We start from the raw sequence: 22,840 nt of genomic DNA on the forward strand, positions 1-22,840 counted from the left end.
AGCGCTGGGACTTCGCTCATTGGTCAAGGGGAGGTGATGTCAGAGCCCCGGGGTGGGGTGGCGGCGCCTGGGGCGTGAGCAGGTGCCTGACACCCTCGGAGATCAGAATTCGGGGTTCCGAGGCGGAGACAGGGGGCCGGCCTGAGAGCGAGGTGGCACAGGGCCGTGCGGAGCCCCCAGGAGGATACCAGGCTGGGCCCCTGGCGGGCCTGTGACGAGTCCCATTACCTCGCTGAGCCTGTTTCCACACATGTGACAAGGAAGGGGGTGAACTAGGTGATTTCTAATCCTTCCAGCTCTTTCCACGGAACTCATTGGAGGGCCAGCTTCTTTGTCTGGAAAGAGCGTGCACAGCATTCTGCCTCCCAGGCCCATTTTGGTGACGCTGGGGCACGACACAGGATTGACAACAGGGCGCACAAGGGCGCCGGCTGTCCCAGAAGGACCCGGGGACTCTGGGAGACGGCAGAGGGCCTGGCGGGGACACGTCTTTCCCCTTTACCTCCCAGCCACAGACACGCTCTCTCCTGCCCTACACGGGGCTGCAGGGAGGACGATGCAGAGGGAGAATCGAGTTGTTCAAGGCTTACACAGCTCAGGGGCAAGACAGGAACCAGGCAGAACAGCTTTTATCTGTTTATTTAAAAACAGAATATCATTTTATATACAAATATGCACATATTTACACAAAATGTACACACTAGGACCCCAGATCTTTGGGCTCCACATCCAAAGTCCTGAGCTGGCCAGGGAGCAGGGGGTGAAATCCAGCTGTTTCTGGGCCAAGTGGGGTTTGGGTACAAAATCTTGGCATTCTGGCCGAGTGTGTTTCGGGTGGGCAAGGCAACGGTGGACCGTATCTAACCCCAGCACCCCCCGCCCAAAACTTCCAAAAGAGCCCCAAGCTAGTGACCCAGAGTTCCCTGGGGGAAAGGAGACATTCTTGCCTCCAGCGGCAGCTTTGCCCCACCTGACCCCCCCCTCCCCCCGGTCTGTAATCACGACCCTTCCTCCCTTACACCACCTGTGAACCAGGAGCCCTTGTCACCCAGTCCCCGCACCCCCCCCCCCCAAGGGACCACAAACAACTGGGGACGCAACTAAGAAAAAAGACGCGGTAGGGAAGGGACCGGGGAGCCTCTAGGGCCAGGGACCCCACCCTGTCCTCCTGCAGCCCCTGACCGAGGGGCTCACACCGTTGACTCAGACTCCACAACTCCAGGCTCCCTCCCAAGAGGCTGCCTAAATTAAAGTGTCTTAGCAGGAACACCTTTCAGAACCATGGGCGTTGGCCCCCTGCTGGGGTCTGAGCACAGTCTCTCGGGAGGGGGGTGGCTGACCAGTGGCTGACTCCCAGGGTTGTCGGCTAATCATACTCCAAGCAGTCCAAGCAATAACAAACATCCAGAGGCAGCGCAAATTTTCTTTCAAAGACAATTTGAAAGAAATTCAAATTTTTGTGTCTCGTATTAAAGTATTCGGAGCAGTATTCCCTACAGAAACTCCCCCAGCAGGTCTATTTGTAGAAAATAAGCAGGTGCAGCAGGGCCCAGAGGCCACCAGAGGCCACCAGATGGCCAGGGGCTTCTTCCTGAACGGGGTTAGCCTGGCAGGCCCCTGAGCTGGCCGTTCACACTGGCCCCCCGCTGGCTTTCAAGTGGAGGGAGCCCAGCTCCCCAACTCAGAGGAGGCCAGAATCCAGCTCCGGCCCGTGCACCTGGGTCTGGCCCACCGTCTCCACCTCTCACCTCCAACCTCTGCGTCATTAATACTGCTCTGGGGTCCGAGGAGATAACCTGTGCTTACGGGTAGAGGTCACGCAGCCACACGACGCGCCAGCAAACCCACCGCAGTTCACTTGGACGCTGACATGAAGCACGGGCACATCACCCCCGCACACGCACAAGGTCAGCGAATGCTCACACATGCACACGGTGATCTGCGTGCACACGCACACGCGCGCACACACACACACACACACACACACAGGGAAGGACTCAACCAGCAGAGCCCCCCCCCACCTTGGTCGAACAGAGGGGCTGGAGGAACAGGTCGAGCAGTCGGGATGGGGAGCATCTTCCTGAAGAAATAGGGTGTTTAGAGAGCCCCCTCTCCCTGAACAGAAATCCCCAGGTCAGCAGAAGGAGCCAGGCTTAGGGGACGGAGGCAGGCCTGGGTCAGACCAGATGCCCCCGCCCATTGATGTAGATGCCATTGCCCGTGGGTTTGGCCCGCAGGGTCCCGTTCTCTTGGACGAAATGGTTCATGGCCTGTTTGATGCCTTCGTCCCGATCTTCCTCTTCCTCTGCCCGCCCGGAGCCTGGAGACAGCAGTTCCGTCTGGGTTTCAATCTCCCTCACCGTGGTCAGCGTCGAGTAACTACGGCCCTCCGGCTCTTCGCTCTGGACGCCAAGGGCAGAGGGCAAGTCAGGACCCCAGGCAGGGGAGCCAGACGGGAGGGGGGCCGGGTGGGGAGCCGTAGGGTCAGAGGTCAGGGGCTCAGACGCGGGGGGCCAGGAATGAGCGTCAGGCGCGGAGCGGGGGAAGGAGAGCCACGGGTGAACAAAGGCACGGCCGAGGTGCCGGCCCGAGACAGAGGGTCTGGTGAGGGGCGGCTGGCGCGCCACATCCCCGAGCAGGAGAGGGGCCTGAGGACAGTGGTGGGGACGCCGGTGGGGCCGGGGGGCCTCACCATCACAGAGCAGCTACTGTTGTCCTTGAGACTATCGGGGTGGCCCTCGGCTCTCAGCCCTACACTCTCCTCCGGCTGTGGGGCCCGGACATGGGGGAGGAGTCAGAACAGGGCTCAGCCTCCTCCGTCATCACCTCTCCCCCCACCCGACCTGTCCACCTGACCTGTCCACCTGTCTGCCTGTCTGCTCTCCCTGACGCCCGTCCTCGCCCCCCCACCCGGCCCCACCCTGGAGCCAGGGCTGACGGCGGCTTCCCCGAGCAGCCCCGGGGGCCAGTGCTAAAGGGGGGCCAGGTGGACCCAGAGTGGACCCCAAAACAGCCCTACCCCCAGCCCAAGCCGCGAGTCAGTGGCCAGACCTGGCCGAGGGCTGTCTGTCCTCCTGGTCTGCAGAAGGGCCCCCCGAGCCCCCCTTCCCCCCACCTCTCTTCCCCACCCTTCCCCTCCCCCAACCCGCTCCCAGATGCACCCGACCTTGGCACACACCTGGCTCCTGGGGTCCGAGTGATGGGAGTGCAGCCTCCGGATGGAGTTCTCCCGGGTCAGGGTCAGCTCCTCCTCACTGGGAAAGACACGCCCTTGTTAGGAGCTGAGGGTACTGGTGGCTCCCAAGGTGGGCAGGCCGAGAGCCTATGTGAGCCGGGGCTGGAGGGTGTGGGGGCTGTGCTGTCCCCCCCCCCCCCCAGTGTGAGTGAGTGGCTGCAGAGCGAGCGTGAGCCCCGCTAGGGTGTGTGTGTTTGGGGATACCCGGGCACGTGGATCTGGGCCTCCCTCCCCACTCAGCTGTGGCCCCAGCGCCCCTGGCTCCCCGAAGGACCCTGCCCAGCTCCGGTCCATGAGCTCCCCAGCCGTCAGCCCCCCCCCCCCCCCGCCCGCCTCCCCTCTCTCCTGGGTGCCGGGGCCCCCACCTCCCGCTCCGCCCGGCCGGCTTTGCCCCCAGCTTAGCTCCGCCCCCCCCACCCCCCCACCCCGAGCGGCCACGACTCACTATTTCTGGGTCATCTGCTGAGCCTTGCGCCGATGGTACCGGGACATGAGCACCACCACCACCACCAGCAGGAGGAACAAGAGTGCGGCGATCACGCCCACCACCACCACTGAGGCCGACACCAGGTTCACCTGCTTCCCGGGGGCCTCCTGCGGGTCTGCGGGAGACAGGCCTCGGTCTGGGGTGGCTGCCCACACCCCCGCCCTCCCCAACCCTGCCCCCGTGTCCTCCCAACACTCCCCCCAAACCACCCCCTCAGCCTGACCCTCTGCAAAATACACGCGGTCCAGCACCCCCCCCCCCCCGCCCCCAGCTCACCCTCTCTGTCTGTCACCATTGCCCCTCCGGGCTCTCGGCCGGGCCCCCCCGCCCCGTGTCTGCCCCGGTGCTCACCAAGGATGTCCACAGTGACCTGGGAATCCCTCGAAGAGAGCTCGTTGCTGACGTGGCACACGTAGATGCCGCTGTGCTCGGGGGTCAGCGGAGGAAAGCCCAGAGTGTCCCCTTCCGCTCGCACCCCGCTGGGCAGAGGCCCGTCCAACCTGGACGACAGGGAGGCTGCGGCGGCCCGAGGCTGCCCCCACCCAACGTGCCCGGGCAGCTCTCCTCTCCCGCCCCCGTGACGTCACCCGAGCCGCTGGCTGTTCCCACGGTGCCCCTCCCTCCCCCGGGCAGGTCTGGGCAGAGGCCCCTGCTCCCTGCCGCCCAGGCTGACCCGGGCACCCCCCCCCCCCCCCACACACACGTCACCCGGCACTGGGTACCAGGTAGACACGGTATGAGGTCCACACCGCAGGACACCCCGTCCCTCTCTGGGCTCAGACGGACTGGGAGAGTGTGACCGCACGCCCCAACACCCACGACATTGCGTGGCAGGGGACCTGAACGGAGCCCGGGGCATGCACGAGGCCACACGCACGGTTCATCCGCTCACGTGTGAGAATGTGCCTGTCGGGGGCTCACACACGTGTGCACCTAACCTCTCCCCAACCCCCTGGACACCTGAGACCCGGGAAAAAGCCAAGGAACCGGCAGAGGCGGGCGGCTGGCACTTCTAAGGTGCTTACAAGGGTCTTACAAGATCACAGCAGTGCCTTTTTGTCCTCTCCGCCTCAGGTACTCACGTAAACATATAAAACATTAATATTTAAATCTTGCGCTATGTCTCGCGTTTGAAGAGTTAGGGGGAAAAGCCGAGGACTTACTAGCTTGTTCCCTCCCAACGACCGCGTGCATCGTGGGCCCCCGGGTGCAAGCCAATCGTGATATTTGGTGACCATGCGTATTCTTGAGTGGGCCTGAACACGTGCCCCACTTTATCCGGGGTCCAGAATATACTGTCCCAGCCCCTAACGAGGACACGGCAGCCCTGCGAGGGAAGGACCCTGGCCACAAGCGAGGCCCTCCCCCCGGGCCAGGCCCTTACCGTGTCCAGTTGTACGAGGGAGAAGGGTATCCCTCGCTCAGGCACTTGAGGGTAGCACCTTCTCTGCCCACCTGCCACAGCTTTTGGTCTTCGAGGCCCCTCACAGAGGCCTCGGTGAGGACTGGAGTGGGAGGAGGGAGGAGGAAGAAGGGGAATGAGGCTTTCCATCATCTGCTCCTCCAGGGGCCCCCCTGCTCGGGCCCCACCCTGCCCTTCTCTGTCCTTCTCATCTGCTTCCAAACCCAGCCCAGCCCAGCCTGGCCGCCGGGTCCTGGCCCCCCGGCTCCCGCGTGGAGCTCTGAGCTCAGAGCCCAGTGTGGTTTGTCTGGGCAACGAGCCTAGAAGTCCCTCAGCAAAGAGTCACGCTTTTTCGGAATCCCCTGTGGTCCCCGGCATAGTGCTAGTCACGGAACAGGTGTTCCGTCAATGCTCCCTGATTCTCCAAAGACGTAACGATCCTACTTGTCTGTACATTTCCTTGACAAACATTTGTCGAGGGCCTACTTTGTGCCAAATGCTGGGTTCGTGTGAATAGAAAACAGCCCTGTGCCCGGAGAGGCTCTGAGCTTAGTGCTGGGAAAACGGTATCCGCTGCGGACTGAGGACCATTCAAGCCCTCAGCGTCGTGTGAGATGCTTCGCGTTTGTGGTTTCTAATTCCCATCGGAACCCTGTAAAGTTCGCATAATTATACTCCTGCTGCGGAGGAAAATGAAGACGGACAAGATTGACTAACAGCCGGTGCACGGCAGAAATAGGGCTTGTCCGACCAGAACCAGGGTCAAGCTGTGGGGCCCGAAGCTGACTCTCTTCGTGTGCGTCACAAAGTGCTTTCAAGTCTGTGTTTATACCGGATTCTCCCAACAACCCTGTGGCACAGGACAACCCCCTTGGTAAACAGGACACCAAAGGCCAGAGAGGTCTGAGCGATCTGTCAAGGTCATCCGGGACGGCCTCCTGGTCTTCTACCTTTGCACTAGGGGTCTCCCGGCCACACAAGGCCGCCTTTCACGATCCAGCCTGGCCAGACTGGTGAGTCTCTACCCAAGATCCAAGTACTCACAGGCCACTTGGAGGATGTGGGTGATCCTTTGGTCCTGCAGCAGGCCCGGATGGGACACCACGCAGGTGAGTGGCTGCCCATTCATGCTGCGGCTGGGCACCAGGTGGAACTCCGAAGTGACAGCAGCTGAGCGGGAGTGCTTGAAGGAGCGGCTGGTGGCGGTGCCCTTGACCTCTGTGTCCCAGGTCACGCTGGGGGCTGGGCTGCCCTCTGCTGTGCAGGAGGCTGCCAGCGTCAGGCCCTGGCCTTCTTCTAGCGCCGGACCAGGGTTCAGGGAGGGCAGGGGAGGCACTGCAGGGGGGGAGGAGGCAGGGGTCACGGTCTGCACACCCGTCAGGAGGCCCTGGCCCGTCCCAGCTCGGTCTTGCAAGGAAACATTTTCAGGCCCTATTCGTTGTCTTATCTCACCAACGTGGACACCACCAGATGAGTGGTAGGCTTTCAGCTTTCTCCATTGTTTTGATTTAAAAAAATTTTTTTTACAATGAGCAGGGATCATTTTTTAATAAGAAATGATGAAGTAAATAAAGAGCTGACCAGACAACATCTTTGTCCTAATAATAATAGCCAGCACTTAGTGAGCACTTATTATGTGCCGGGTATCGTGCTAAACACTCGATCGATGTTATCTCATTAATCCTGCCGGCGGGCCAGCGAGGTGGGCATCCCTACCCCTGTTCTACAAGTCGGGACAGCGGCGCGTTGGGGAGGTTAGAGGATTTGTCCCAGATGGTCAGCTGTTGGAGGATGGGGCCCAGATTCACACTCAGGATTTTCACCCCCCAAGGCTAGTGTTACTAAGTTCCACGCAGATAAAGGGAAACTGAAGAAGGTTCTTTATTCCTATCTTCTTGACATGAACAGCTCAAGCACAAAATGCAAAAGCCTTAAGTAGACCATAGGTCTAGGGCATCCATCGACCACAAGAGCCCACAGCGCAAAATGGTGGTTTATTTTTTTAAATTTTTTTTTTTCAACGTTTATTTATTTTTGGGACAGAGAGAGACAGAGCATGAACGGGGGAGGGGCAGAGAGAGAGGGAGACACAGAATCGGAAACAGGCTCCAGGCTCTGAGCCATCAGCCCAGAGCCTGACGCGGGGCTCGAACTCCCGGACCGCGAGATCGTGACCTGGCTGAAGTCGGACGCTTAACCGACTGCGCCACCCAGGCGCCCCCAAAATGGTGGTTTAAAAGAAAGGTGGGGGCGCCTGGGTGGCTCAGTCGGTTAAGCGTCCGACTTCAGCTCAGGTCACGATCTCACTGTCCGTGAGTTCGAGCCCCGCGTGGGGCTCTGTGCCGACCGCTCAGAACCTGGATCCTGTTTCCGATTCTGTGTCTCCCTCTCTCTCCGACCCTCCCCCATTCATGCTCTGTCTCTCCCTGTCTCAAAAATAAATAAAACGTTGAAAAAAAAATAAAAAAAAAAAAAGAAAGAAAGAAAGGTGATGGTGAGGGGCGCCTGGGTGTCTGAGTTGGTTGAGCGTCTGCCTCTTGACTTTGGCTCAGGTCATGATCTCACGGTCTGAGATCGAGCCCCGTGTCAGGCTCTACTCTGACGGTGCAGAGCCTGCTTGCTTGGGACTCTCTGTCTCCTCTCTCTGCCCCTCCCAGGCTGGTGCACGCGCTCGCTCGCTCTCTCTCTCTCAAAATAAACAAATAAACTTAAAAATAAAATAGAGTAAAATAAAAGGTGATTGTGATCTCCAGCCACATTCACTGAAGGTCCAGACCAGGAAAGGTATGAGCCCCACTGGTCAGGCACAGCCACGCCCGTGGGGGGCTGGGTCCCCGTGGTCCATATCTCGGCCCCACATTTTAAAACCGTGGATGGCCAGGGAGGCTGCGAAGGAGTGCCTTTGGTAGAACCACTGCGGGAACTAGTAAGTGTAGCTTCCAGAAGAGGAGACTGGGGGCTGGGGTGGGCGTGGGGGATGGCAAAGGTCCTCAGCTCTTTGAAAGGCTCGCGGGCAGAGGAGAGAATGAGCCTGTGCCACCTTGCTTCGGAGGGCGACAGCGACCAGGGAGGGTGGTGCAAGTCAACAGAAGAATGTTCTGTTGCGTGGACTCTTCCCCCAGGCTGACTGCTGTGTGCGTGGCAAGCTGCTGAGGTCACTCGGAGGGAATTTCTGGATTGGGTGGGAGGATGGACTGCGCCGGGCTCCCTCACCCCTACGGGACCCCACCTCTTACTCCCGCTCGCCCGCTGCCCCACGCCTCTCGGCGCCCCCCACCCCTGCTCTCGCCTGCGAAGCCGCGGGCGAGGGCCTGGTGGCCCTGTGCGCCCCGCACCCCACTTACCCAGCACGCGGAGCCGCAGCCGCGTCTGGAAGCTGCCTGCGGGGAAGGTGCTGACGCGACACTCGTACTGGCCCTCGTCGGCCTGCACCGCGTTGCGCAGGAGCACGGCGCCGTCCAGGGGGCTGCGTGGCGGCGGCGGCTGCTCCACGCGGCCCTCGTAGGCCGCGCTCACGTGCAGCCCGTACTTGGCGTGCAGCAGCGCGAGCTCCCGGGCGCCCTCGCCCGCGTCCACCCGAGCCCACGCCACCTGCCCCACCTGCTCGCCGGGCTCCCCTCGGTAGAAGCAGGGCAGCTTGGCGTCCTGGCCCAGCACCACGGTCACCGGGTCCGAGGTCTCCAGCTCGCCCGCCCGGCAGCGGCCTGCAGGGGGCAGACAGGAGCAGCCTAGATTAGGGGCGCGGCGGGACCCCCGGGGGGGGGGGGGGGAGGACTTCCTGATGCAGACGCCCGGGGGCGAGGAGGCCACCGGAACTCCTGGAGCACTTTCTGCTTGCCAAGCGCGTTCAGTCCATTACCTCATTAGATCCACACAGCATTCCCGAGGTGGGCGTTATTATCGCCATTTGACAGATGAGGAAACTGAGGCCCAGAGAGAGGAAGTGACTTGCCTAAGGCCACGGGGACGCCGGGTGGGAGAGCCACACCCTCTCCCAGCCCAGGAGTGTGTCCTGAGCCACCGAGAGGAGGCGAGAGGCGGGAGGCTGCAGCTGGAGAGAGCCAGCCTCCGCCCTCAGGGAGTTCCCAGTCCTCTCACGGAAATGGGTTTTGGGCGCAGAGACCGGGGAAGCCCTGGGCAAACTTTCACAGAAGGTTCAACCCACCAAGGAGGGGGCGGGGGCGGGGGCGAAAGTGAACGCTTTCAGGAAGTGTGGCCAGGAGACGAGGCAGGGATGGAAGGCAGCTGGCGGCTGGGATGGGGCATGTAGGGGGCGAAGGGGCCCTTCAGAACATTCTTTTCATGGCTTCAAGATGACCGATCTGGATTCCCAGAGAGCAGGCCTTCTCTGTGGGAGGAATGGCCGCAACGGAGGCTCAGAGACAGGTATGACAAGTCATTGAAGACAGAAAGGCCCCAGGTCAGAAGCCCAGAGAGATGAGGTCAGGGCAGACACCCAGCGACAGGGTCAGAACGGTGGCGAGCGACCAGGAATCAGAGAGGCAGAGACGGGGACCAGCAGGGAAGGGCGAGCGTTCTGTGCATCGACAAGGACAGCACGCAGCACCCAGGGGCATCTATCAGGTCACCTCGTTTTCAAAGAAGGATCCCTTGGGGCGCCTGGGTGGCGCAGTCGGTTAGGCGTCCGACTTCGGCCAGGTCACGATCTCGCGGTCCGGGAGTTTGAGCCCCACGTCGGGCTCTGGGCTGATGGCTCAGAGCCTGGAGCCTGTTTCCGATTCTGTGTCTCCCTCTCTCTCTGCCCCTCCCCCGTTCATGCTCTGTCTCTCTCTGTCCCAAAAATAAATAAACGTTGAAAAAAAAAATTAAAAAAAAAAAAGAAGGATCCCTTTCTTGTCTTGTCCTCATGGAACCTGAGGTCTGGAGACACATTTTGTGGACGTGTATGGAAAGGCGTGACGGTCTCTGATTTAGTGCTCAGGGTGTGTTGCAGGCCACTTGGGGGATGGGACAGTCACCGTGGACCCGAGTCTGCGGGAGGGCCTCGTGCATGAGTTGGGTAGGACCAGGAGGGGGCGACCCCAGAAAGGGATTCCAGGTGAGGGACCCAGAGAGGTGGAGAGGCTGGCTGGCTCAGGAAGCAGGGTGGAAAGAACGCACCTAAGGCAGGCGGTATGCGTCCAACAGGACAGGTACGCGTGCTTGGGCCTTGCACACCAGGGGAAGGAACTCATGGGGAGCCATCACTGTGGCAAGAGGCCAGTGGCTGTGTGCCCTCCGGCTGGAAAGCAGGGAGACTGAAGCCCCGAGACTCTCTAGGAACCCTTCATGCTGTGGGACAGGGAGGAGGGGACGGTCCTGGAGGACCCTCGGCAGGATTTGATCACTGACCAGAGAGAGAGAGAGAGAAAAGAGAGGCCGGACAAAGACAACTCCTACCGGTTCCAGGATGAGTGATGTAGGAGGGGGGGCGGGGCCTGGGGAAACTCATGGTCCAGGAGGAATAAATAAATTCGTGGAATAAGGCATGTGAAACGCAGGGCTGGGGACAGAGGGAGGGTTCTCTCTGGGAAGCCAAGAGCTCTCTGCCTTGGGATGTATATCCAGCAGCTCCCCGCAGCGCGCAGCCCCTGCCTCTGGCCACACATGCCTGGCTCACCCGGGCCCCTCCCGGGAGGCGCTCCTCCCGGTGTCTGGAGGGATGACTCCTACTCAGCCTTAGACTCCGCTTAGACAACGCTTCCTCCGCCACCCCACCCCCACCTCAGGCAGAATGAGGGGCCCTCGCTCCCTCCTGCCCTAGCGCCCTGCTCTGACCTCACCACCGTACTGTATCCCCCCTGGATTGCATTTGGGCGCTTCCCGTCTGCCTGTCCCGCTGGACGGAGCTGCCCAAGAGAAGAAGCTGGGTCTCACATCACATAGGGAAACACGGTTTTCTGACTTAGGGCTCAGTGGCAGGTGGTCTGCCTTCTTGGCACATAAGGGGACCTCGATGAATGTTTATTGAATGAATTGAATGTTTATTGAATGAATGTTAATGAATGAATGAATGACAGAGAGAGAGAGACAGGGAGAAGAAGGAAAAGGTAGAGCGAGCAGGAATGAACCTTGGGCTGGGCTGGGCAGACAGGGAGGGGGGTGGCATGGCAGCCCGGGGTGGAGGCAGGCTGGGCTGGCTACCTGGGTTCGATGCCAGAGGGAACAGCTCTGACCGCACACAGGGAGAAGGCCGGGGCTGGACGGGGCGGTTATGGAGGGAGGAAGTGGTCCACTCGGGTGGACCAGAGGGCTCCGGGGAGGCTGAGCATAGGCCAGAGGAAGGGGGTCCCGTGACCCTGTGAGCAGGGGCGGAGGGAGGGAGGGTGCTGTCGGGAGCTGGGAGGACCCGAACGGGACGGGACAGACCTGCAGGGCCAGATACCGGGGCCCTGACCTGCCTAAGCTGGTGTCGGTCCCACCCAGCCCGGCCTGGGAGTCCGGCTCATCGCCTGCACCCCTCCTTGGCAGGGAGCAGGGCTGCCAAGGAAGGGCTGGAGGTGGGCTGGAGATGGGGGCTCAGCCCCCAGCACATCCTCTGCTTCAAGCACTGGTTTCCACAGGCACAGGGGTCACAAGCCCTGCTCCGCTGGGACACTCAGACCCTTCTACGGGACACCGTCGGATGGCGTATTTCCCATCCCTATCCCTATGCTTGCCAACCATCCGGCCCCTCTCCACAACGCATCGCCCACATTTTCCCCAACATACGTCTCCCTTAGGGCACAACAGACCATATGCCTGCGTCGCGGTCCTCTGCGTCCCTCCCCGTAAGTCCAAGATCCCCACCGCCGAGCAACAAGCCCATGCTTCGCAGGATGAAGAACCCAGCAAAACAGCAGAGTCCTTTCAGGATCTCTCCCACAGCCCCGCATTGTCCTAAGTCCCCTATTCACCAGGAGCATCACAGCTTCGGGCAACAGCCCCTCACACTTCACACACACACACACACACACACACACACACAGGGGCTGCAACAGAAGGAGGAGAGAACTTGGGCTCTAGAATCCCCATCCTGGACTAAACTGGACCCAGAAGCCCAGACTCCCAGGCCAGGGCAGGCCGGCCCTGCCTCCTCCCTCTCTCCCCCACCCAGTGCCCGCCTGGCGTCAGCATGATGATGTCACCAGAGCGAAGGAGACACGCCGCCCGCCTGGTGAGGTCACCCCGTGGGCATGTAGTTGCCAGGCCGGGCCAAGCCCACGGACCCTTCTGCTGCGAACTGTTCGCCGAGGCTGGTGGACTCTGCTGGCTGGGCACTCCTCCCTCTGACCGTCCCCACCCCTCCTCCCGGGAGCACAGGACGCTGGTCAGGAGCCCTGGTGATTCAGATGCCGCCACAGAGCAGCAGGCCCAGCCACAGCCGCCACCAGCCACCACCTTGCGCAAGGAAAGAACAGGCCCAACTGGCCAGACGGGATCCCTGCCCTCGGCCTCCCCCACCCCTGGCCAGGCCCCCACGGGCCTCTTTGGGGCCCTGCCCTCTGTGTACCCCGCCCGCTCCCAGACAGGCCCTCCATTCCTGGTCTGGATTGGCTGCCTGGGTCCCAGCTTTCCTCTGTGTGGGGGGCCTGGCCTCCGATCTCAGGAGGGGAAACTGAGGCTAGCAGCTGCAGATAACAGCGTCGTTGGGGAAGGAGGCTTTCCTTTGTGAGGGGCCTTTCTCCCTCAGTATCCCTGCATCTAGGGGTCCTGGCGATGAGTCTGTGCATGGGTCTTTTGCGCGTGAATGTCTGATGACTTTGGGAGAGGGCCTGGCGGGTGTGAGGCCGACTCCTTGCTGAACTTGGGGGTGTTTTGCACTTCTAAGCGCTCACGTGTTATCGTTAGTAAGGTGTCTGTGCTCGCCTGCCTCCAGAGACAAGAGCCGCGGAGTGGTCTGTGTGCAAGTGTGTGTGCGGACACTGTTCCGTGTGCGTGTGCGCGTGCGCGCTCCCGTCCCGCGGGACTCTGAACACAGGGTAAATGTTTTGATGCTGGTCCTTCCTGGCTTCCACGTGTCTGTCTGTCTTAGCTGCCCATGGTCAGTGGTGGGTTGGCTCTGCCCCTTCGCCTCTGTGGCCCGTCTGGAGCGGAGCCAGGCACCCCTCCCCACCTCACCCCAGACTTGAGGGCAGATTCATCTCAGGCGGAGGTACCCAGAGATGAGGTCACTGCCCCTCCAGGTGATGGGAAACTGCCGTCAAGGACTCCTCAGCAGAGCAAAACAGAGGCTCACCCTCCCCTGGCTCCTCAGGCTCCTGCTAGAAGGACTCCCCCCCCTCCCCCGACCCCCCAACCACCTCCCTCGGCCCCCCAGGAGGCCTCTCCCTGGGAATCTCTGTCAGGCCTCTGCTGCTGCCACCACCAGAAAAACCAGCTCTAGCTCCGGGCCTGGGGTGAGGGTTGTCTGGTGTGGGTTTGGTGGGAAGGGGGGGGGGACTCCTGCTTAGGGCTAGGGGGAGGGGTCCAAGCGGTCCAGGGGCTCAGGCTCCTTTGTTAACTCTTGCCTCCCCTCGCCCCACAGTGGCAGCCTCTACCAGACAGAGCTGGAATGGGTATTTGGGGTAAGAAAGAACCTGGGAGGAGCCCTGAAGCCCCCCATTCAAGACAGGTGACATCAACCACCCAGCAAGCCCTTTTTTCTTCCACCCTTCCTCCCATAACCTTGGCCTTGGAGGTGCTAAGGAGCCTGGAAAACCAGGAGACTCTCCGTCTGCCTTCATCCACGTCCCTCACTTGGCCCCCATCGTCCTAAGCCCCCCAGCTTAGTGACAGCTTCCCAACCCGGGCAAAGTGCCCACCCACAGATTAGTGTCTGGGGAGGGGGGCCACACCAATCACAAAGGCAGCTGAGAACAATGGGGGGAGGACAGGCCTTGAGGCAGCCCGGCTCTGGCCCAGACACAGCTCCCAGCACAGATAAGTCCCCTAAACCCCCCCCGGAGCCAGAGTCTGAGCCCGGCTGAGTCACCACAACAGCCACACTGTGGGTGGGAGACCCAGAATTCAGCTTCTCCCAAACTCCTGAGATCTTAGCCACCCTGCACCCCTAAATCCTGCCAGCCACCTCCCCCCAAAGTGGGGGCCAGCTCTGCCCCACCCCAAATCAACCCAGCTCTCAGGACACCAGTTACAAAGGCAAGCGAGGAGGGGGTGGCCAGAAAACTCTGGGAAAAGTTCCTGGGGCCAGAGGCTCCCCGTCCCAGAGAGAGAGACGATCCAAACCACCTCCTTCACAGCCCTCCTCTACGAGGCTTGGTGGCCCGGCCCCAGTTCTGAACTTGACCTTCGCGTGTGGTTTTAGATTCAGCCCCTAGGCTCCTGTCCTCCCTTCCCTCCTGACTCAGCTCCCCACCCCACCCCCAGCCTTCTACTCTGCTAGCTTTTGGTCAGTGCTAGAGTAAGCTTTGGAGGCCGGAAAGCCCAGGTAGTCTCTCCTCACGAGGCCTAGCTCCCTACAGTGGCTGTCCTCCTCAGCCTGGAGGACTCCAGGGCCCCGAGATGATGCTCCAGAAGCTGGGACGGTGCGCTGTGCCACAAACTCCTCACCGCCATCTCTGTAGCTGGGGTCCTCTGAGCCCAGCCCCGGCGAAACACCCGGGTGGGACCAAGGTCACTGAGGCCACGGGGCTTCCCTTGTGATTCTCCTAGTCCCCGCTACCTTGGGTGGGGAAGCTAGCTTCCCTTTCTGGCTTCCCTGGGTTAGGGTAGGTCCTGCAGGAAAGGGCCTGCCCCCCTCTGTAAACAGGAACAGAAAAGCAGGGATGGGGGCCCCTCCCTTTCTAGGAAACTAACCTCAGGTAGAAAGCCGATCCTAATCCTTGGAGGGCACAGAATTCAGGGCAACCCCCCCCCCCCCAACACTCTGGCCCTACAGGACCCGATTGGGTCCAGACAAAGAGCTAGAAACTAGCATCCCACTGGAGGGTAGTCTGTAGATTTGAGCCCGTCGGCTGCAGGACAGGAGATGGAGGGAGTAGGGAGGGGACCTTACCCGGAAATTCATCCCATTAAGGAGAGACAAAGAACTGTGGTGTCAGACGCCTCCCAAGCCTGGGCTCCTCTCCCTGTCAGGGGTGGGGCAGGGCCCTGGGGCTCAGAGCTCTAATGACCCAGGAGTTGGGGGGGGGGGGCACTGATTTGCAGCAGGGCAGGGGCGGAAGGCAGCATCCGGCATAAAGCTACCTTGGTCCCCACTGAGAGATGGGCCAGGACCCTTCCCCCCGCCATCACCGCAGCCAGACTGACCGCCTCTTCCTGCACCCAGCACCCCCCTTCGGGCAGCGGCTGGACAGGCACACCGCCACAGGACTGCAGAGCTGGAAGGCCCATAGAGATCCCGGGGTCCCACCTCGTGGGCTGCCGAAGTCTACGTTCTTAGTTGCCAAAGGTCACCTAGCAAATGGAGACCAGAAATGGGGCCACAACGCAAGCCTCCGGACTCCCAGCCCAAAGCTCTTTTGGAGGCAAGACCTCCGGCATTCTGGGGGCTTCCACAGAGAGGAGCCAGAAGGGGGGGCGGCAGTGGATGCGGTCGTCAGGCTGGGAACCTGGGGCCCACGCTGCAGGCCTCAGAGCACCCTCCAGCTCTGTGCAGGTCCTCGCAGCCATGGCGGGGGGGGGGGGGGGGGGGGAGGGGGGAGGGCTCACCGGGCCCCAGTTACCCCGGATAATTCTGGAGTTAGGGTGCCCCCGTAGCCATGGCACCTGTCCATCGGGCATTGGGCAAGGTCGGGGTGATGCCCTGACTGCAGGAGGTCTCCTCTCCCCTTCCCTGGGCTTCTCTTAGAACAGCCTCACGTCCTGGAAAAAGAAGGCAGGACCACGTCCTGTTTGCCTCCGCATCTCCAGCATTTAGTCCCCTGGCTGTGCCCCGTGCACACTCAGACCTACTAGCCTTTAACAGACCAGAGGCTGGGAGACCCGGACACTCGCCCTGGTCTTGCTGCTAACACTGAGTCGTCTTGAGACGTCGCTTGCCTGTTTGTCTCAGTTTTGCTGTCTGTAAAATGAGGCAGTTAGAGCGGTGGCCTCTCTGACCCTTTCCGTGTCCTGAGACATTGTGGCTCCATTCTTCAAGGGTGGCCAGGTCCCCCAGAAAAGCGGCTGCTGAGTTCTCTGGCCCCAGCGACCAGACCCCACCCTCTGGGCCTGAGCAAGTGAGGAGGGTTGTCTGGAAGATGGGAGTTGAGGCAGGGGTGGAAAGCAGAGGGGTTGGAGCTCAGGACCCTGTGACTAGAGACTGGCCGATGCCCTTGCATCCCCCTCCACTATAAGATCAGACGGGAGCAGTGCCCCCCCCCCCCGCCCCCCATCCGTGCCTCATGCTCCTGACAGCTTCAGCTGCTGACAGAGAAGGAATCCCTGCCGGGCCCTGCTGGACAATGACACTTCCTTGCTCCCGGGCCTATCCAGACAGGGCTCTGTTTTCCCAGGACAAAGATTCCTCAGTTGCTCATTACTCTGGAAAGAGCCTAGGGAATCCCACTGTGGGGTCACTGTGCATACACATGCTTAGACGCACGCGCACACACGCACACACACACGCATTCTGTCCCCCACTCTGGAGATTGTCAATTCCTGTAATTTACATCTACTATATACACATTAGACAGGAGTAACAGAAGGCATCCAGTTGAGAAAATGAGGGGACAGGGAATAAACAAAAGGAGACCACACCCTATCTAGAAGATACTCTACCCTAGACCTCCCCTCATCTAAGCATCACCGCCCCCATTAAATAGTGATGGGGCGCCTGGGTGGCGCAGTCGGTTAAGCGTCCGACTTCAGCCAGGTCACGATCTCGCGGTCCGTGAGTTCGAGCCCCGCGTCAGGCTCTGGGCTGATGGCTCGGAGCCTGGAGCCTGTTTCCGATTCTGTGTCTCCCTCTCTCTCTGCCCCTCCCCCGTTCATGCTCTGTCTCTCTCTGTCCCAAAAATAAATAAACGTTGAAAAAAAAATTTTTTTAAATAAATAAATAAATAAATAAATAAATAGTGTCTCCAGGGAAAGAGAGGGGCCCGAGTGAAGGCGCCCCAGCTCCCCCCTTGTCTCCCAGCAGGTGCTCCAAAGCCGGTGCTGTAGGACCTCATAAAAAGAAGGGAACAGAAGGGCCCTGTCCACGGTCTGGGCATCAGGCTCCCTGCACCCTGATGACTGCTGACACCAGCTCCGCCCTGAGTCAGCCCAGCTCCAGTCAGCACTTCTGGAGCCCCGGGAGCAGGCGAAGGAGCCTCCAGGAAACCCTGGGGGGAGAGGGCCCCCCACCTGTGCCACCTCCCTGCCCCATCTGCACTGGGTCGACGCGTCCGCTTCCCGGGCTGAGGCAAGGCTGTGGCAGAGGAGGTCAGGGCCCCCAGACGCAGGGCTGTGGCCCGGGGCTGGAAGAGGGCGCGAAGGGAAAGAGTGAGGCTGGCCCTTCTGGGGGCGCCATCGGCAGTGGGGGGGTGGGGGTGGGAGAGAGAGATTGGTCGCTCAGTCCAGAGTCAAAGGGAAGAGAATGTTTAGGTGTACGTGTGTCCGTGTGTGCGTGTGCGTGCATGCGTGTGCGTGTCTGTGCTGGCTCGGGCTCAGAAGCAAGGGTCCCGATGGTTCGGGCAAGTCCTACCTGGAAATAGCAGCAGCAGCAGCAGCAAGGCCTCGGGTCCCCGCATCTTGGCTCCCAGGGACAGGGGCATCGGTGGAAAGGCAGAGCCGCCCAGTGTTTCTGACGGTCCCCTGAGTTCTCCCTGGGAGCCGGCTCTAGAGCTGGGTAGGGCGCGACCCGGAAGGCAGGAAATCGCGGAGTCCTCAGGCACTGCCTCGCCTGCCTATCCCTCCGGGGTCTCTGCTGGGGACCCAGCCCTCCTCTACCCGCCCAGCTCCGGCTACCCCCGAAAAGCCGTGATCGGGAGCTCCGAGCTCCCCCAGAGCTGCTTCCCACGCCGTGGCCAACGACGACGACGGCAGAAACCTGGGAACCTGCTCAGCAGGTCAGAACAGGTGCGTCTCCGGGGGTTGGGCCTGGCACGAAGACGTACCAGCCACCGCCCCCACGGCCTGGGCTAGCTAATGGGCGCCAGGGAGGGAGGGCAGGAGGGAAGGACCCGGCGGTGGTGGTGGTGGCGGCGGGGGGGTGGGGTGCGTGGGGGGGGATCCCATCGTCAGCTCCAGGCTTCACCGGGCAGTGTGGCAGGGGCTGGGGAGGGAGAGGCAGGGTGCGGGGGGCGGGGCAGGAAAAGGCCCAGGGTGGCTCAAAGAGGGAGGCACCAGGCCAGGAGGAACAGGGGCAAGGCCCTTGTGGGTGCAAAGGAGCCCAAGCATCCCACACCCCAGCCAGCCTCGTTGCCTCCCGGGGGCCTTGCCAAGTTCCCCAGTCTCCTGCAGGGGCTCGGCTTTGAAGCTGAGAACCAGAGAAGGGCCAGAACTGGGAAGTACGGGACTGGCCCATATACCTCTTGCTTGAGGTGAGAACAGAGGCCCAGGGAGGGGAACGGCCTTGGAGGACACACAGCTTAGGTAGGAACACGGTTTTCTCAGACGCCTGTATCCTCAGACAGGGGGCTGGTTCCAAGACGCCCGAGAAGGAGCTTAAGTGACACCGTCCCCAATGCCACCGTATATAGAAGCTGATGGACTGACCGAGAAATGAGCCCCACGGGTTCCTGGCCTCCCTCACTGGATCCTCTCTCCACTTCAAGGCCTCCTCGTCACCTGGCCAGGAGTCCCCAAAGTGCACCAGCCCAACACTCCACGGTCATGGGACAAGACCACATGTCTGGACTTTGCAAGGTCAAGCTCGATTTCAAATACTCTGCCCCTGTATCCCTGTAAGTTTATTCCTACCTGTAAGCCCCTGGGATTCCATTCCGGATGCACACAATATAACCACCAAGTGACACGAGACCTTCCTGGCCAATGTGGGATAGCCAGAGGACGGGGGCAGGCTCTGAACTCCCTGAACACTGAGTGACGAGGAGCTACAAGCTCACTGTCAGACTGGGGCTAAAAAAAAAAAAAAAAAAAAAAAAAAGTAAATACTGAGCTAAACGGGAGGAAAGAAAAAAAAAATATATATATATATATATATAGGTTACAATTTGCAGCAGGACCCTTTTGTCTGGCCGGAGGCAGGAAGCGGGGTTCAAGGGCAATAAGGGAGGGTCACTTTGCTTAGACTGTGTTCTCCACACCCCACACCCCCAACTCTGTCACAATCTTATTCATCTTTCAAAGCTGCCCTCACAGGCCACGTCTTCCGTGGGGCTTTCTCAGCGCCTCCCACCCAAAATGAATCTTCCTCTGTCCTTCCCCAGCTTCTGCTAGTCCCTTTATTATAGCCTGTGCGCCCATAATTTGTGCACATCTTATCTCCTTGACTAAATGTAAGCTTGGGTTTCAAGAAACATGGATTGGAGCCTGCTGCGTGCCAGGGACTCAGTTAAACATGTGAAACCGGGGGCCAGGACGGGCAGCTGTAGTCTGTGAGCTCCTGGAAAGTCAGGCCTGTTTTATAGCCTTTGTCGCAGTCGCCCAGGCCCGCACGGGACACACTTCTGTCGAGGGCGCGCGTTCATGAATGAATGGATGTCAGTGTGGAAAGGGTGGTCAGGGAGGGCCAGGGAAGGGAACACCCCGACTCTCCCGAACCTGAGCCGTCACCCGGACTCTAACCCTGGCCTCAGGACCATGGCCCCAACTCTTGGCAGTGACCTTGGTAGTGACCCCTTCTTCAAGGGCTATTTCCGGCAGGCCCTCCTCAAGGGCCAGGCCAGATGCCAAAACTCCCCAGCTCCTCTCCACCTCCACCTCGGCAAACCCCTTCCCCTCTTTAGGACTCAGGTTCCCACCTGTGCCAGGGGAAGCGGCCTCACCCCGATGCTGCTTTGAGATGCAGTGTCACAGGGGTGGGGTAGGGCCAGGGGCTATGGGAGGGGGGAGCATCCTGTATTATAATTATAATTATCACACCTCGGATCCTATCACACGGTTTCCTTCCCACGGATTCACCCCTCCTGGTCCCGGAAACCACCAGAGAAACCGAGGCATGGGGGGGGGGGGCAGGGGGGACAGCAGTGGGTTTCCAGTTCTGGTTCCCGCATCTCCTCAGCCTTCCCATGCACCATATGGCCCCAACCCCGCCACAGTGCAACCAGTCAGGGAGTCTGTGAGCCCCTGGTCCACTCACCCCCAGCTCCAGCCGTGTGGAGAGCTGACGGGAGGCGGGACTTGCCCGAGGTGTCGCTGGGGCCGAGGACCCAAGGTGGTCCAGCCAGGCCTCTGCTTGAAGTCGAAGTGTTGCCCTCCCTCACCAAACAAATATCCGTCTCCAAATCTCTCTGCTCCCGGGGCCATCTTGCGTGTCTCACCAGGGCCATGCGCTTGGGGGACAAGCCCTCATTCGCAGGCCTTTCTGTCCCTCTTTTGGGATGAGTCCTGCGGAAGGCAGATTCTAGGGCTGGGGCTGGAAGAAAATCCTGGCTGCGGAAGCCTTTCTAGACCAGTGCCTGGTTTCCTGCCCTCCGTTCTTTGCTCCCCATCGAACCCCCATTCCCCTCATGCCTCGCTACCTCCCTCCCTCCCACCCACATTCTGGGCCCGAAGAATGGGAACAATTCAAGCCGCGGTGGCATCGTTAACGTGCGTACGTGTCTGAGCGGCGTCACCGGGCCTGCCTGCCTCGGTTCAATTACGGACACTTAGTGAGCACCGCTGAGCACCAGGCTCCAGGGAGGGGACGGGGCCGCAGAACACCCGGCCCCTGCCCTCCGCGAGCCCCTCCGTTGGGGGAGGGGGCCGCGTCGGCCGGCAGACGCCACGTCGTAGTCCCGCCACCGTGCGTTCCCTTCGCGTCCTCGTGCACGTGCCGCCTCCAGGCTCAGGGCTGTTTCCGCGAGCGGACCTGCGGATGCTTACCGTCCTGTGGCCGGGCACCCGCTTGCAACTCCTGTCTGTCCCCGCGGCAGGCTGCACACCTAGGCCAAACCGGTCGGGGTGGGTCGTGCTGAAAGTTTTGTTTGTGTCAGTGGGACTGGGAGGTGAGTCAGGGAGGGACGAGGAGGGGTGGGGTGGGGTGGCGAGGAGAGTGAGAGCGAGGGTCAGGCTGAGCGAGGGGGAGGAGGGGCGGACACGGGGGTGGGGGTGGGGGGAGAACCCTGGGCTTTGGGAGAGACGGGGTAGTCCAATCAGAGTGGGCCGAGTCGGAGGCACGAGGGTGGACGGCGTGTCTGCGACCCAGTCCTGCCCGGCTGTGTGGCCCTGCGCGACACGAAGCTGCTTCCGATGCGCTCGTCGCCTTGGCTTCTGCAGTTTGCACAGGGAGGCTTTGGGGGCGCTGACCGACACCGTGGCAGAAGATTCCCGACACGGGGTTTGATTCCGTCCCCCGGGACCGACCGCGGCTCCTTCAGGTAGAGGCTTCAAGCTCATTTCTGCTCCTTCCGGGGCTGCCCCCCTCACACAGAGGGTCCCGCACAGAGGAGGGGTTCCCGGAGCTTTTCCGCCACGGAGACACCCCTTCGCCCCCCACCCCTGCAGCCGGAGCTTCGCTGTGCCCACTGTTAGGATGGTGGCACCCAGTTTTCCGGAAGGTTTCATCTAAACGTTCCATCTGGCACGTGCTCTGCTGTTCCCATTCGCCCCGTTCTGCAGGCCCAGGGATCCCGGGTACCCAGCCCCGGTCCTTCAACGACAACCACACTTCTGGTTGCCTCACAACATCCCTCGGAGCCCAGGGGGCTAGGTTTGTTTGCCGCTAAAGAGGTCTAAAGCTGGGGTGACCCACCCAGGGGCGACGGCTCAGCTAAAGGCGTGCCCGTGGGCCCCGTTTCTCAGTAGGCCTCCACGTGCGCAGCCCCACCTGCTGGCTGTCACCCCCTGGACCCCCCAAGCATCTGCAAATACAGGACCGTGAACTCAGGGACCTCGAGCATGGGGTAGGAGACAGATGCCCTTATTCTTTGACCCCCTGTCTCTGGATGGGCTGGCCCTTTTAGAAGGCTCTAGAAGTGGGTGCTGGCAGGTCTAGGACAAGAGTCGGAGCCCTCACGGAGAGCAGAGTCTTTGGAGCAGCAGCGAGAGATGTAGCAGCAAAGGAGGAAGTAGGAGCAAAGGCAGGCAGGATCCTGAGAGCTCGGACCCCAAGCGGTGCTCCCCATGCATCCTCCCAGTCTCCATCCCAACCGCGGAGGCTCCTCCCGGGAAGCCCGGCTGCCGGGAATCATGAGGGGGAGCTCCCCAGGGGCCAGACGGGTACCTTCAGGTGCTCCCGGCCTTTGGGGCTTCTGCTCCCCTCCAAACAGCGGCCTGGATGCCCAGGGCAAGGTGCCTGTCCAAACCAGACAGCCACCCCCCGCCATCAGCCTGAGCCCCTGTCACCACCCGGCGCAGCTGCCCCAGGGGAAAGCAAGCCTCCAGAGGCCCTGCCATCAAGTGTCCGCCTTGGACCAGGCGCTGGGGGCGGCAGGACAGCTGCAGAGCGGAAAATGGCCCCGCGAATCCAGGAGACCAGAAGGCCCAGCGCGGGGAGAAGCCTGGAAGGGCTGGGAGCTTCGGAGAAGAGTGGAGAAGCCCCTGAGGGGAAAGGTGGATGTTCTCGAGGGGATACAGGAGCAGAGAAGGGCCGAAGCTGACAGAGCATGGGGGCCAAGGGGGAGCGGGGCACGGGGGGCGGGGAGGGGGGAACGGGGAGGAGCTGGGGACTCCCCGTAATTTGAGGGCACATCTTCTTTTGAAGTTTGTTGGCATAATCTTCCTT

General features: G+C 61.1%; 1 protein-coding gene across 4 annotated transcripts; it reads right to left on the reverse strand.

The window, feature by feature from the left end:
• Positions 1 to 624: 624 nt before the first annotated feature.
• Positions 625 to 21,196, reverse strand: NECTIN4 (nectin cell adhesion molecule 4). Of its 4 annotated transcripts, XM_086694002.1 has the most exons (10): positions 21,001 to 21,196; positions 18,931 to 19,089; positions 8,469 to 8,828; positions 6,169 to 6,459; positions 5,107 to 5,227; positions 4,074 to 4,222; positions 3,681 to 3,837; positions 3,167 to 3,254; positions 2,693 to 2,767; positions 625 to 2,402 (listed from the first exon to the last, which is right to left on the reverse strand). In XM_086694002.1, exons 2-10 carry the CDS (start codon positions 18,950 to 18,952, stop codon positions 2,178 to 2,180), a joined length of 1,488 nt encoding a protein of 495 aa, XP_086550128.1. In that variant the 5' UTR covers positions 18,953 to 19,089; positions 21,001 to 21,196; the 3' UTR covers positions 625 to 2,177. The 4 variants fall into 4 exon arrangements, with proteins under 4 accessions (XP_086550128.1, XP_086550130.1, XP_086550129.1 ...); XM_086694004.1 differs by lacking the exon at positions 2,693 to 2,767 and having other exon boundaries at positions 3,179 to 3,254; positions 21,001 to 21,015; XM_086694003.1 differs by lacking the exon at positions 21,001 to 21,196 and having other exon boundaries at positions 3,179 to 3,254.
• Positions 21,197 to 22,840: the final 1,644 nt, after the last annotated feature.

Source organism: Puma concolor, chromosome E4, assembly GCF_028749965.1.
Source record: "Puma concolor isolate L17-30 chromosome E4, mPumCon1.1.hap2, whole genome shotgun sequence".
NCBI lineage: Eukaryota > Metazoa > Chordata > Mammalia > Carnivora > Felidae > Puma > Puma concolor.

Bases quoted from the DNA above. Each gene is read 5' to 3' on its own strand.
- NECTIN4 (XM_086694005.1), bottom strand. From the start codon at position 17,783: ATGCCCCTGTCCCTGGGAGCCAAGATGCGGGGACCCGAGGCCTTGCTG. The intron at 8,829-17,713 runs GTAGGACTTGCC...TGCCCCCTGCAG, and splicing joins GCTGCTGCTGCTATTTCCAG to GCCGCTGCCGGGCGGGCGAG. The intron at 5,228-6,168 runs GTGAGTACTTGG...CTCCCACTCCAG, and splicing joins CCACATCCTCCAAGTGGCCT to TCCTCACCGAGGCCTCTGTG.